This window comes from Prionailurus bengalensis, chromosome E4 (genome assembly GCF_016509475.1).
Source record: "Prionailurus bengalensis isolate Pbe53 chromosome E4, Fcat_Pben_1.1_paternal_pri, whole genome shotgun sequence".
NCBI lineage: Eukaryota > Metazoa > Chordata > Mammalia > Carnivora > Felidae > Prionailurus > Prionailurus bengalensis.
In genome coordinates this window covers 47601101-47614411 of record NC_057360.1, presented here as the reverse complement: position 1 = coordinate 47614411, position 13311 = coordinate 47601101, and the positions used below count along the sequence as shown (strand labels likewise).

General features: G+C 34.8%; 1 protein-coding gene across 1 annotated transcript in view; it reads left to right on the top strand.

The window, feature by feature from the left end:
* The window catches only part of CDC73 (cell division cycle 73), a 137457-nt gene that overhangs the window by 113086 nt on the left and 11060 nt on the right, over positions 1-13311 (top strand). The window contains exons 14-16 of the mRNA XM_043568382.1: positions 3337-3498; positions 6714-6814; positions 12590-12731. Of these exons, the coding sequence (XP_043424317.1) occupies positions 3337-3498; positions 6714-6814; positions 12590-12731 (405 nt within the window). The remainder of the gene's footprint in view (positions 1-3336; positions 3499-6713; positions 6815-12589; positions 12732-13311) is intronic.

Genomic DNA, 13311 nt, shown 5'->3' with positions numbered 1-13311 from the left:
TTGACTGTTGTTTCATTCATGATACCTCTCATTTCCCTGCATGTTTAATTTTTTAGTACATTTAATATTTTTGATTGTCTTCATTTACTCATTTACGGTTCATTTTCCTTGGAGTTTTTTTCTGTGGAAATTCTTTGAGTTCCAAATTGAAGGTGGGTGGATGGCAGGGGTGGAGGGGACTCCAGGAAAGGTTTACATTTGTGTTTGCAAAGTACCTAGGAGCGTTGCCAGTATTACATCACTTTAAATGAAATTTTCAGTTTGAGGGTTTTTAACATCCAGACATTGTTGCTTTTTCTTGTCTTTTCTCTACTTTTCAAATTTCAACTTCTTTTATTTAGGAAAAAGGAAAACTGTATTTTTTTATAATTTTTTTTTTCAACGTTTATTTATTTTTGGGACAGAGAGAGACAGCATGAATGGGGGAGGGGCAGAGAGAGAGGGAGACACAGAATAAGGAAAACTGTATTTTTAACCTGCTGGGAAATATTCATAAACTTGCTCTGTTTTAAAAATAACATACAGTTTTGAACTTAACTTGGCTATATCAACTATTTGCATTTTATTCTTTGACAATACTAACATAGTTATTTCACTAGAACTGTACCAGTTTAGATAGTAGTAACTTTAGTCCTATCACCCATACTCCTTCACTCGTGGAATGTAAAATAGAATAAATAAATTGCAAATATTGGATGAGTCAGTGGACATCATAATATTTCTCCAAATTACATATATTCATCTACCATATCACATGTGCATTTCTGGTTGTATTTGTTAGAACACTTTAAATTGGAAGTGATAAATACCAATTTGTAGTAGCTTTACCAAAAAATAACTTATTTGGCTCAACATGACTGAACAGTCCTGGCTTCTGACACAGTGCTAAAATGATATCATCAGGGGTTGGTCTTTCCATCTCTTGGGTTCTCCCCCTTCAGGGTTGAAGATGACTATCAAAAACTCCAGGTTATCTAGCACAGTAGAAGGACAGTGCCTATTTTCCAATAATTCCAGCAAAAATCCAGGATTAAGTCTCATTGGCCTGGCTTGGATAATGTGTTTATTTCTCAATTAGTTATTGTGGTCAGGGTGGTTAATTCCTGCTTTAGATTCAAGCAAGGGCCAATTTACAATTCGGAGATTTGATTTTCCTTGCAGTTGCTAGGGCGTTGATAAGAGCTAGGGGACAGGAAAAAGAGTGGGCAGTGGGTTTATTTCTAGTTTACCATTATACTGAACTTAACCCCTGAGAGTCCTACCTTTATGAAAGAAGGAACTTCTGTTAGATTCCCTCCCTTGAGCAGAATTTGACCTTTATTTCCTATTCCAGGAACTGAGTGAAATAAAATAGCTTGAGCTTAATTAGTTTGCCAGCGCCTTCCATGGACGGAAAAGTCTGCATTGTTATTCTAACTTTAAGTTTAGGAGAGTAGGTTAGAAGATCTATCCTTGTGTTAATACATGAGATCAAAGCTGAAAAGCATTTTGAAATACACACATTTTACTCTACAGAAGGCTGTTATCCTAAAGAAAGACCTAGATATATTCAGAAATTAAAAATACTAGTGCATGTAAAAATTGTAGGGCATTAGTTGTAGGATGTTAAAGAACCATGTTAATACTCTGAACCTCAGTAAAACTTTCATCAGCAAATAAGTGAACCTGCAAATGCTATGTAACTCCTTCCTTACACTTTAGAAGTTGAATTAGGTGTTTAATAGACATTAAAGTTGGATATTATAAATCACTCGTGTGTGTGTGTGTATAGTAATTTATTAAAGTTTATAAGTAATTGTATACTTTTATAACATTTACAATTTCAAAAGCTAGAAAATAGATTCAGTATTATATTTAAAAATGTAAACATTTTAATCCCATCTGGATGGAGAGGATTGAAATAAAGCATCTTTCACTTGCCAGTGAGACAACTTTGTTCTTTGTATCTGGAGCATAAGCTTCAAGAGGGCAGGGACGGTGTTTTGTACAACTATGTATATTGTGTAACTTAGCACAGTGTATTACTGTTCACTTAATACATTTTGTTGTAGCTTTATATTAAAACTGTTTCCAACAGTGCATGTATATTAATTTTAACATGTTTAATGATTCAGAGTGTTAGTATTTGGCACTTCCTTTTTTGTTTTTTTAAAGATGTTTATTTTTGAGTACACACTCGAGTGGGGAAGGAGCAGAGAGAAGGGGATAGAGGATCCAAAAGCGGGCTCTGCACTGATAGCAGTTAGCCCAATGTGGGGCCCTAACTCATGAACCACAAGATCATGAACTGAGCCGAAGTCACCAACTGAGCCACCCAGGCGCTCCTATATATGGCATTTTCTAAGTAGGCTTGATTTATCAATAAACTGAATCCATAGGGAGCAAAATGATTATCTGGAGGAAATTTTTAAATTTATGGAAATCTTAACTTTTCCATTAGATTTGGACATGGATATGAAAATAGCTCAGAAATGAAGTTTAGTTTATCACAGTCACTATCTACTAAAGACCTTCATGAGTATGAGACTAGTTTTACTAATGATGAACCCAGCATGTGATATTCAAAATTTTCAGAGGACTTTAATAAAATATGCTAATAGACTGTATTAGGAGTATGCAGCTAAAAAAAAAACCAAAAAACGACTGTTTTGAAATGCTTTGTGAACACCAGCAATCTAGAGGTGGCAACAGCTCTGCAGATTGCTGAGTTATATTTGAAGATAATCTGTTGATGGTACAGTGGAGAATTGAATCACATGGTAGAGTTGGTAATTTACTAAATTACTAGCAGTATTTACTAAGACGATTAGCATACACTTATTTAATTTCCTCCTTAAAAATTTGCAAAGCAACCCTGAAATTAGATGGCATTTTTCTAATTTTGCTTAGTCATAATCCATGAAAAGAGGTATTTTGTGAAGCTCTTGGATATACTAAGTCATGTATCTGGGAAGAACCCACATCATCTTATTTCAAGTGACCTTTTGATTTATAATAGGATATCCTTCTAATAGCATTTGAAAAACCAAGGATTAGTATGGTCTTTTATGTAACTTTGGAGAATGCTAAGTGCTAGATGAAAGAACATAAATTGTGTGTGTCTCTGTGTGAGCCAACTTATGGACTAAGTGAGCTGAGTACTATTTGGCATGGGAAGAAAGATTATACTCTCTACACATTGTAATCTGTACATGCAGAAGCAGGTTCATTTAAAAAAAAAGAAAGAAAAAAGGTTTGGTTTAAAACTATCAGTATTTTAAAAATAATTTCTAACTTATTTTCCCATTTGTGTCCCACTGAATCATTTGACCTTTTTTCATCTCTGTTTTTTCAAAGATTTGTCCCGTCAGATGAAAAGAAGAAACAAGGCTGCCAACGAGAAAATGAAACTTTAATACAGAGAAGAAAAGATCAGATGCAACCAGGGGGCACTGCAATTAGTGTCACGGTTCCTTATAGAGTAGTAGACCAGCCGCTTAAACTTATGCCTCAAGACTGGTAAGATTATTTCTATTTTATGTAGTCATTAATTTTTTTGTATAATTAAAAAGTATCAAGTTTTGTCATGAGTTCTAGATAGAAACTATCCCTGAAGACATTGTTAGTGTCTAACTTGGTCATTAATAATGTCCATGTTTTAGTAATACCTAAATAAATTTGTATTCTGGATAGCTAAACATTATTTTACTTATAAGAAACACTGACTTCTGGAAAATTTCGTAAAAATTCTTAACACTGTTTATTTGTTCTGGATCAGCTTTTAGAACAAAACTTCCAAATAGACTAATGTTTTGAGAACCTATTGTTTTAGTTTTTTGTTTTGGAGAATTCACATTTTGGAGTAAGAAATGATAAGTGAAGAAATTGTTACTTTTATTATGAGGACTAATTTATTAATAAAAACAACATGATCACCCTACCCTGGTTTAGCTCTTTAATTGCATTAAAATGTTCTTTAAGGGGCGCCTGGGTGGCTCAGTCGGTTAAGCATCTGACTTCGGCTCAGGTCATGATCTCGCGGTCCGTGAGTTCAAGCCCCGCATCAGGCTCTGTGCTGACAGCTCAGAGCCTGGAGCCTGTTTCAAATTCTGTGTCTCCCTCTCTCTCTGACCCTCCCCCATTCATGCTGTCTCTCCCTGTCTCAAAAATAAATAAACGTTAAAAAATTAAAAAAATAAATAAATAAAAAATAAAAAAAAATTAAAAAATAAAAATAAAATAAAGTGTTCTTTAATAAAATATTAAGGTATTTTTAACAGTGTCTATTAGCTCAGATACATGAATTATCTTACATTTTATTAATACAAGGTAGAGTAAAAACAGTCTTGAGAGTGCATCTCTGTGTGACGTAAGAGAATGCAACACATTGATGCATTAACTGAAATTTACCTTTGAGGTACTTACCAGTCTTCACACATTAGGAAGTCAGGGCATTGAGAATATAAGTATGTTAAAAATGTTGGGGCGCCTGGGTGGCGCAGTCGGTTAAGCGTCCGACTTCAGCTAGGTCACGATCTCGCGGTCCGTGAGTTCGAGCCCCGCGTCAGGCTCTGGGCTGATGGCTCGGAGCCTGGAGCCTGTTTCCGATTCTGTGTCTCCCTCTCTCTCTGCCCCTCCCCCGTTCATGTTCTGTCTCTCTCTGTCCCAAAAATAAATAAAAAACGTTGAAAAAAATTTAAAAAAAAAAGTATTATATGAAGTAAAATGAGAATGTCAGTTATCGAGTTTAAAACTTGTAAGAAAGTTATTCCATATTAGTATTACATGTTTGCAGTTATTTGCAGAAAATGATAATACAGTGTGTACAAGTGCCATCTCACTGTGCTACAGAATAATGCTTGTATATATTAGCTAGGTCCCTAGTCATTGGTATCTTAACTTAGGAATATTTTCCTTACCTTTCTTCTTTCCTTCTCTGTTAATCCTTTCAAGAATTCACCAAGAGTAGTATTTATATTATCCTGCTTACATGCTAACCCTGTGAAGCCCAGTAGGATCTAGGTGATGTCTCTCCAGCAAATTTCCTTTAGTTTGGGAGGTACCTTCTGCTTTCAACTATTGTATGGCTAAAGCTAGGTCATGAAATTAAGAGGTCATTTAATACTGAGCTCTATTACCAAAGATCATTTGGCAGTATGGGACATGTTTTCCATGAAAGGAGGAGATTTTTAATTTAAGATTTCATTTTAGCCTTAGAGATTTTGAGCAGGTTAGAATTTTAAGCTGTGGTTTTTCACAGTAACTTGAATTGTTGCTGTAGATCTTTTATCTGAATAGAAGGTAGCCCTGGTTTAATTCTTTGTTGGATGTGTAGAGTCTTCATCTAATGCAATGGTTATTAAAAATGTGATCTTGGACCTCTGGGCATTCCTAAGACCATTTCAGGGAGTTGTAAGGTTAAAATGATTTCCGTAATACTACTAAAATGGCTGTTCTCATGATTTATCAGTCCTCACCCAGGAACAGTAGCATAACCGGGGCACAGGATCAGCCATTCCCTCCCTTTCTTCTTCTCACTCCTCCTCTTCTTCCTTTCATTTCTCTTCTGCAAACGGACTGTCCATGCCCTTCTGTTTCCTCATCTGTAAAATAGGGTAATAATAGCACTCGCCTCATTGGATTTTTTGGAAGATTCAGTGTATTAACATAGGTACTGTGTAAGGTGCTTAGAACAGCACTGGCACATAGTGAATGTTCATAATAAGTCTTATTAATGTTAACTGTTACTGTTTATTATGGTTTTGTTTCCACCTCTTTAGTTCTAGGCATAAGCTGTTTATGACTGTTACACTTATTATAATTTCTCAATTTAATTAAATATTTTGTGAACTAATGAAATACAAGGGCCTAGAAAAAGATTTGTTCTTTTCAGAAAAATAAAGTCTAACAGTTAGAAAAACAAGGTTTTAGAAAAACGCTTATAGACTGACTGGGTGCCTGGGTGGCTCAGTCGGTTGAGCATCCGACTACGGCTCAGGTCATGATCTCACGGTTTGTGAGTTTGAGCCCCTTGTCAGGCTCTGTGCTGACAGCTCAGAGCCTGAATCCTGCTTTGGACTCTGTGTCTCCCTTTCTCTCTGCTCCTCCCCTGCTCACACTCTGTCTCTTTCTCCTACAAAAATAAAAAAAATAAAAACATTAAAAAAAAAATTAGGGTGAGTGAAACAGTTGTAAAACAATTGGAAAAATTTTTAAGAAGTCTGATGGTTTCTATACTCAAATTACTTTCCAAATACTCAGAAGAACTCAAAAATAAGGCCTTGGGGCTTCATAAAATGATTGGTGAGTTATTTATAATGTTTTTAATTAATGTAAAATATTTAAGATCTACTTGAATTAAATGATTTCCTTTTAAAACCAACTTTTTCAATTAATACATCCACCAGTGTTCCCTATTGCATTGGAAGAGTGGGCCTGTTAGTCTAGGAGAAGGGCAAATTAAAAGATTAAAAAGATTGCATATAAGGATTGTGTATGTAATTATGTTTAAAAGACCCAGGTGCAGTGCATGAGACGTATAGCAATCATTAATGTATTTTAATGGTAACGTAATGAAGAGTTGTGGTAATGGACTTTGTTTGCCTCACAGATGTGTTGACAGGAGACTATATCACATGAATCATTGAGTCCTTTTCTTAAGGATTTACAGTAACCAAAGTTCATCTATGAGATACTGTCTCTCTATTCTAATCTTCCCCCTTTTCTATTTATAGGGATCGGGTTGTAGCAGTTTTTGTGCAGGGTCCTGCATGGCAGTTCAAAGGCTGGCCATGGCTTTTGCCTGATGGATCACCAGTTGACATATTTGCTAAAAGTAAGATTCTCTTTATTTTTACTTTTACTTTAAATATTCCTACATTTACCAATATAGAAATGCTCTTGCTTTATGTAAGAGAAAGCCATCTATGGCTGTGCATATACGATGTGTGTGTCAAAGGATTCCTATTAATATATTTTAATTTTTAAGCACCTGTGAACTACTTTTTTTTTTTTTTTTTGGACATTATTATTTTTTGTGTACTTATATCTAAAAGTGAATTATCCCCTGAGTTAAATAGAATTACTTTAGGCCTTAAACTTCAAAAGCATTAATATTTTTGCACGTCCATATATTTTTATTAAAACTGATGACTAGTTTTAAAATGGGTTGACTTTTGCTAACAGTAGTGTATAGCTGTAATTTGAAGTGCCATATGATTTTTACCAGCTGTTTCCACTGTCTTGAATGATTATAGCATGATTGACTTTTTCTTTTCATTCAACTCTAAATTCAAATATTCTCTCCTTTAGAGAATCCTTCTCTGGCCATCCTGGAAAGCGATTACCTCCTCCCAGTTACTCATTAAGCCCTTTTATTTTCATGATAGTACTTGCTGCTGTTTGGTATTATCTTGTTTTTATATCTTTATTTTCAGTCTTCCTGGTTATAATGGCAAGTTGCTTAATGGGAGGAGCCTTTTCTGCCTTGTTTGCTCTTGTATTGTCAGCACAGAAGAGGGCGTGGCATAAAGGAAGCATTCAATAGATACCTGTTAAATTAATGGATTTCATGTGGCTTCTATCTTTTGGTATATTAATATATCATTATATACCAAATGTAGATTAATCTGGTCTATTGTTTTTGCTGGTAGAGATACTCCAATTATTATTTAATTCAAGTACCCAATTAAGTTAGTAACCACAGTAAAATTGTTTTTAAAAAACCATTCTAATGAAAACAAGTATGTTTATTAGAACTAACAGCTTCAGTTATTATGAACGTAGAGTGTGCTACTGTAAAATCCAGCCTCTTTTAAAGCAGCCTCAGTTTTTGTTAGTGGTATCACCATTCTTCCAAGATAGAAACTACCCAAGCTTGAAAGCTTTACTCATTTATTCTGTTCTGCCTTCATTCATTTTAATTAATTATTCTAATATTACTAATATTATGATAGCTTTTTATGTTATTTCTGAAGCTACAGAGTTGATAAATAGAAAGTTAAAGATAGAGAATGGGGATTTTAATGAAAGTAAAGTATCCATGAACACGAATATTTTACCTACTTGCTTGCCTGTTGAATAGTGTTTTAATAAAAAGAATGATTATGCCTTTGTAAATGCTGTCTAAATTTCATTTAGAATATAATGATGTTGTAGTAGTTTTGTTCGTATTGGTAGTCTTCTGAAATTTAGATAACTTGAGTCTTTTTTTTTTTTTTAACAAAGTTACGATTTTCTTCCATGAATTATTCTCTTTTTAATCTTCCTTCTTTACTGAATCCTTTCTGTCAGCATTTACAGTGAAAGTAAATCCGACTCTTGATTTTGGCTCAGGTCATGATCCCAGGGTTGTGGAATCAAGCCCCATGTTAGGCTCCACACTGCACGTGGAACCCGCTTGGAATATATTCTCTTTCTCCCCCACCCCCACCCGTGTGAGTGCGTGCATGCGCGCTCTCTCTCTCTCTCTCTCTCTCTCTCTCTCTCTCTCTCTCTGTCTCTCTCAAATAAAAAGAAAATGAAAGTACTCTTGCCTCTTCCCTCTTAAAATAAAACCCTTTTTCCTGACTTCAAAGCTCCTTTTCTTTTTCCTTTTATGAAATTTTGAAAGAAATGTCTCTACTAACTCATTTTCTATTCAGTTCTCAGTCCTCTGTTCAGCTTTCTTGCTCTCCACTAAACTGTTCTCACCAAACTTACCAGTGACCCAGATATTAGATCCCTTTGACCTCCTTATCAGACTTAAAACCTTCTTTTCCAAGGCTTATTACTCTTCTTTCAGACTCTAGCTACTTTCCCTCTGGCTTTCAACTACCTGTTAATATTTTGTTTCTCTTTTCCTTTAAGTATAGATACTCTCTCAAGGAGATCTGATAGCTTTCAATTATCATCTATATCCCTCCCCTTATTCTAAGGTTTCTAGCTTATATTCTGGGCCTGTATATCTCAGTAATTACCAGATAACTCCTCTGTGAGGTCCTGTTGGTATGCCAGCTTGTTCCATATGGAATCGTCTTGTTCTCTCCCTCATTCCCAAACTGTTTCTTTTCCTCATTTAGTTTTCTTTAGTAATTTGCCTGAGCTAGAAACTTAGGAGTATTATTATCTCTTAGCTTTTAGTTGATCTCCTTGTTTTTACTCTTGCCTTTTCTAGGTTTTCACCCTTTGCCCCATAACACACTTAGAAAATGGTAACATCTATATAGCATAGCGGAAAACTGAGGGTTTTAACAGGAGCATCTATATGGGCCATGGTAAAAGCTTGTACTATTTTTCTTCATATTGCATAATAGTAAAATCCAAAATTTTTCAGAAGATATTAAGTATTGACTTGTGTAAAATGGGCAAATAAAATCTTTTAAACGTTACAAGAAATTTGAGCTTACAACTGCATATAGCTTTTTAAAAATATTTTTAGGGGCGCCTGGGTGGCTCAGTCGGTTGAGCGTCCGACTTCAGCTCAGGTCATGATCTCGCGGTCCGTGAATTCGAGCCCCGCGTCGGGCTCTGGGCTGATGGCTCAGAGCCTGGAGCCTGCTTCCAGTTCTGTGTCTCCCTCTCTCTCTGCCCCTCCCCCGTTCATGCTCTGTCTCTCTCTGTCTCAAAAATAAATAAACGTTAAAAAAAATTTTTTTTTTTAATATTTTTATGTTTGAGGTAGCTACATGTATTTGTTGATCAAGATTTTTAAATGATGATTTCTTCAAATTTTTGCTGGTTATCATTGAGAAAAAGTTTTCATTAATCTTCTAGATTATGTTGCCCCTTTGTCATCTGATGTGCCATCTTTGTACCTACTAAATATTATCCAAGAGCATTTTGTCTATTTCTTTTGCTTCTTTGTTCCTGTAAAATAATGTTGACAAGATTCATGCGGTTTGTAAAAAATGAACAATTCTGAATTGTGTGAAATACTTTGCTTCAGTACTCATTGTGCTACCAGTTAGAAGACTGGCTTTCTTATAAAAGAACTTCATTTGTTCTATTTTTTGCTGAGGTTTGTAAACTAAAAGTCTTTTTCTGAATCAGAAAGATGTTTTGTATAATGTCTTGGTGTAAGTTTGCTTGCCTTCACAGCTTCATGCCAATAAAATTTTTGTATAATGAGAGAAGCCTTATGCTTTCTTATTTGTGACTTAGACTTTTTAGACTCTAATGTTTCACCATTAATTTTAAAAGTTGTCTATTCTGGTGGAATAAATACTGTATAAACTAAATCTATTGAAAGTAGAGAGTGGAGTGCTGTATGCTTTTATAGATTTAGATAAATCATTTTTAAAAATATAATATATTTTTAAGAATGATTTAAGGTAGGGGTGCTTGGGTGGCTTGGTCAGTTAACTGTCCAACTCTTGATCTCTAGCTCAGGTCATGATCTCACAGTTCGTGAGATCGAGCCCTGCATCAGGTTCTGTGCCTCCCTTCTCTCTCTTTCTCTCTCTCTCTCTCGCAAAAAAAAAAAAAAAAGAGAGAGAGAGAGAGAGAATGATTTAAAACAAATCATACTGAGAAAATTAGAAAAGTGAAACATGTGGTAAGGAAAATAGGAAGTATTGAAACTGTTGACTTCATTTAATTTAAAAATTTTCTAAATTACAAAATTTTTACACATATAAATATTTTAAAAATGGGTTTTTTGAAGCTATAATGTGTAGCCCCTTTAATGAATCAGTTTAATTCATTAAATTGAATTAAACTCAAAATGAATGATGTGTTTGGTGAGGGGACCTTTAATTGGAAAAGCAAATAGTTTAGAAGTAATGTTTAAGTGTTTCTGTTTGTGAGCACAAATGATTTGTTTTGGATTTGCATCAAGAATTACACTTCGAGGGGCGCCTGGGTGGCGCAGTCGGTTAAGTGTCCGACTTCAGCCAGGTCACGATCTCGCGGTCCGTGAGTTCGAGCCCCGCGTCGGGCTCTGGGCTGATGGCTCAGAGCCTGGAGCCTGTTTCCGATTCTGTGTCTCCCTCTCTCTCTGCCCTTCCCCCGTTCATGCTCTGTCTCTCTCTGTCCCAAAAATAAATAAACGTTGAAAAAAAAAATTAAAAAAAAAAAAAAAAAAGAATTACACTTCGATTCATTGTTAACATCCAAAGCCAGTAGGCTAGCAGGCAATGTGGAATAAACAGTCCATAACGTAGCTATCAAAAAATGAACGAAGTCAATCATTTTTCTCTTTAGAGACCCCTAATACTAGATGATGATGATGGTAACAATCATATCTTATATACAAAAAAAAAATTAATGGAAAGAAAAGCTAACTCTTACGTGTGTACCTGTAAAACAGAAGCTTCACTGATGGTAAACTGATTGTAGATACAAAAGTAAGATTCAACTGGATGATCAGGGAGAGAGATTCAAAGTCAGTATTTTATGGTCCATTTGTTAACCTTTTGTAGGATACACCAGCTGGGAGGATTTGCCCACTAGAGTCTTTTATTCACCCGACACTAGAATTAACTGTTAACAATGAAAATCAGATAATTTCATCTTCTTGCTTTAATCACTTTCTAGTGGTTTACTATCACATTTGGAACAAATTCAGGTTTTTTTTTACCATAGCCAAATTTTACAGTATAGGACATTGTCTACAGAAGAAGTTATTCTTGTTTATAGGGTGTGTGCCAAGCTTGCTTTCATTTCAGAGCCCTTTACCACTGTTCTTATGCCTGAAATCCTCTTCTTGATCTTTGCTAGACTCGCTTTTTATATCATTTAATTATCTCCTTCTAGGTGACTTTCCAAATTTTTCTTTTTCCCTTTTCATCATTTCTTACCAAGTCCCATTCGTTCTCACTCCCTAATTATTTCTTGAATCTTTCTCTTGCCAGGCACGTACCTTCTCCCTAGTTGAGCAAATCTCTTTCTTCTCTAGATTGTTAAATTGTATCAATAATCGCTGCTAAACACTTTGCAGTGATTCTCCATATCTCTTAGATGAAAATTCAAACTCTTTAATATGGCCTACAAGGCCAGCATTGTTCTGAATCTGGGGTCTTACCTTTTGCTCATTCTTTACATTACTTTGTATGATGCAGTTCCATTAAATTTCTTTAGTTCCTAGATGAAACTGTTTTCTCTTTGAGCATGTTCGTGCTAAACAAAAGTCATTTTCTGTGTTTGCTTAATTCTTACTCAGCCTTTAGGTCTTACGTTAGATATCATTACCTACGCAAGACTTTCTGAACTCCATGGTCTGGGTAAGACACTCTTTTATGTTTCTGTGGTACACTCCTAACTTTATCATACTGTATTTGAATAGTTTTTTTCTTATTATTATCCTTCACAAGACCATATGCATTTTATTAGCCTCATGATATGCATTATTCCTCATTTCAGTCCCAGTGACCCAATCCTTGGTAGGTATTTGTTGAATGTTTTTGAGGATACCACAGTACTTAGTAGAATCTATTTCAAAAGTCTCTTTGGTTATAATGTAGCTTCATCTGGTTGAAGAGAGATTGTTTTTTTTTTTTAAAGTTTTTGTTTTCTTTTGAAAAAAGTTTTTTTTTTTCTTAATGTCTATATTGGGGTGTTTTTATTCTTTTATAAAATATTTTTATAATTTTGATCGCAGTTTGAATTAAAAATATTATTTCCCCCCATACAGTTAAAGCCTTCCATCTCAAATATGATGAAGTTCGTCTAGATCCAAACGTTCAGAAATGGGATGTAACAGTATTAGAACTCAGCTATCACAAACGTCATTTGGATAGACCAGTTTTCTTACGGTTCTGGGAAACATTGGATAGGTAATTCTGATCCTAAAATTCATTTACTTCTGCTTTATTATAGTAATTTTCCTTTCTCCTCAGTTAGATTTTAAGCTCTTTAAAATTGTATACATATCCCCCAGTTTCCTTTTTTGAACATTGTATGATGCTGATCTCTAGTAGATATTAATAAATATCTTTGTTGTACTGATTTTAGAAATAGATGGAGAAAGGGCTTATAAGCTTGTTAGAACAGTAAACTCTGAGTCAGAAGACCTAGATTTTAGTTCTGATTTTATGATCTGGCTGTAATGAACTGTGTGACCTTTTTGAACCTTGTGTTCTATCTATCCCAGGGGCTTGGATTTATATGATTCCCTGCAGGGTTTTTTGTTGTTTGTTTGTTTGTTTGTTTGTTTTGTTTTTTTTGCCAGCATCAAAAGGTCTCTGACTGGATTTGAGTTGGGTAGCCTGTGAAAGGAATTCAGGTTTTGAATTTATTTTAATTACTGTTATAAACAGAATTCTTAAAGTCCGTTTACAGTAATATCAGTTTTGTAATTGGAAAATTTAAGAACAGCCTTATGATCACAGTACCACTGAATTTATTCTCATGGTG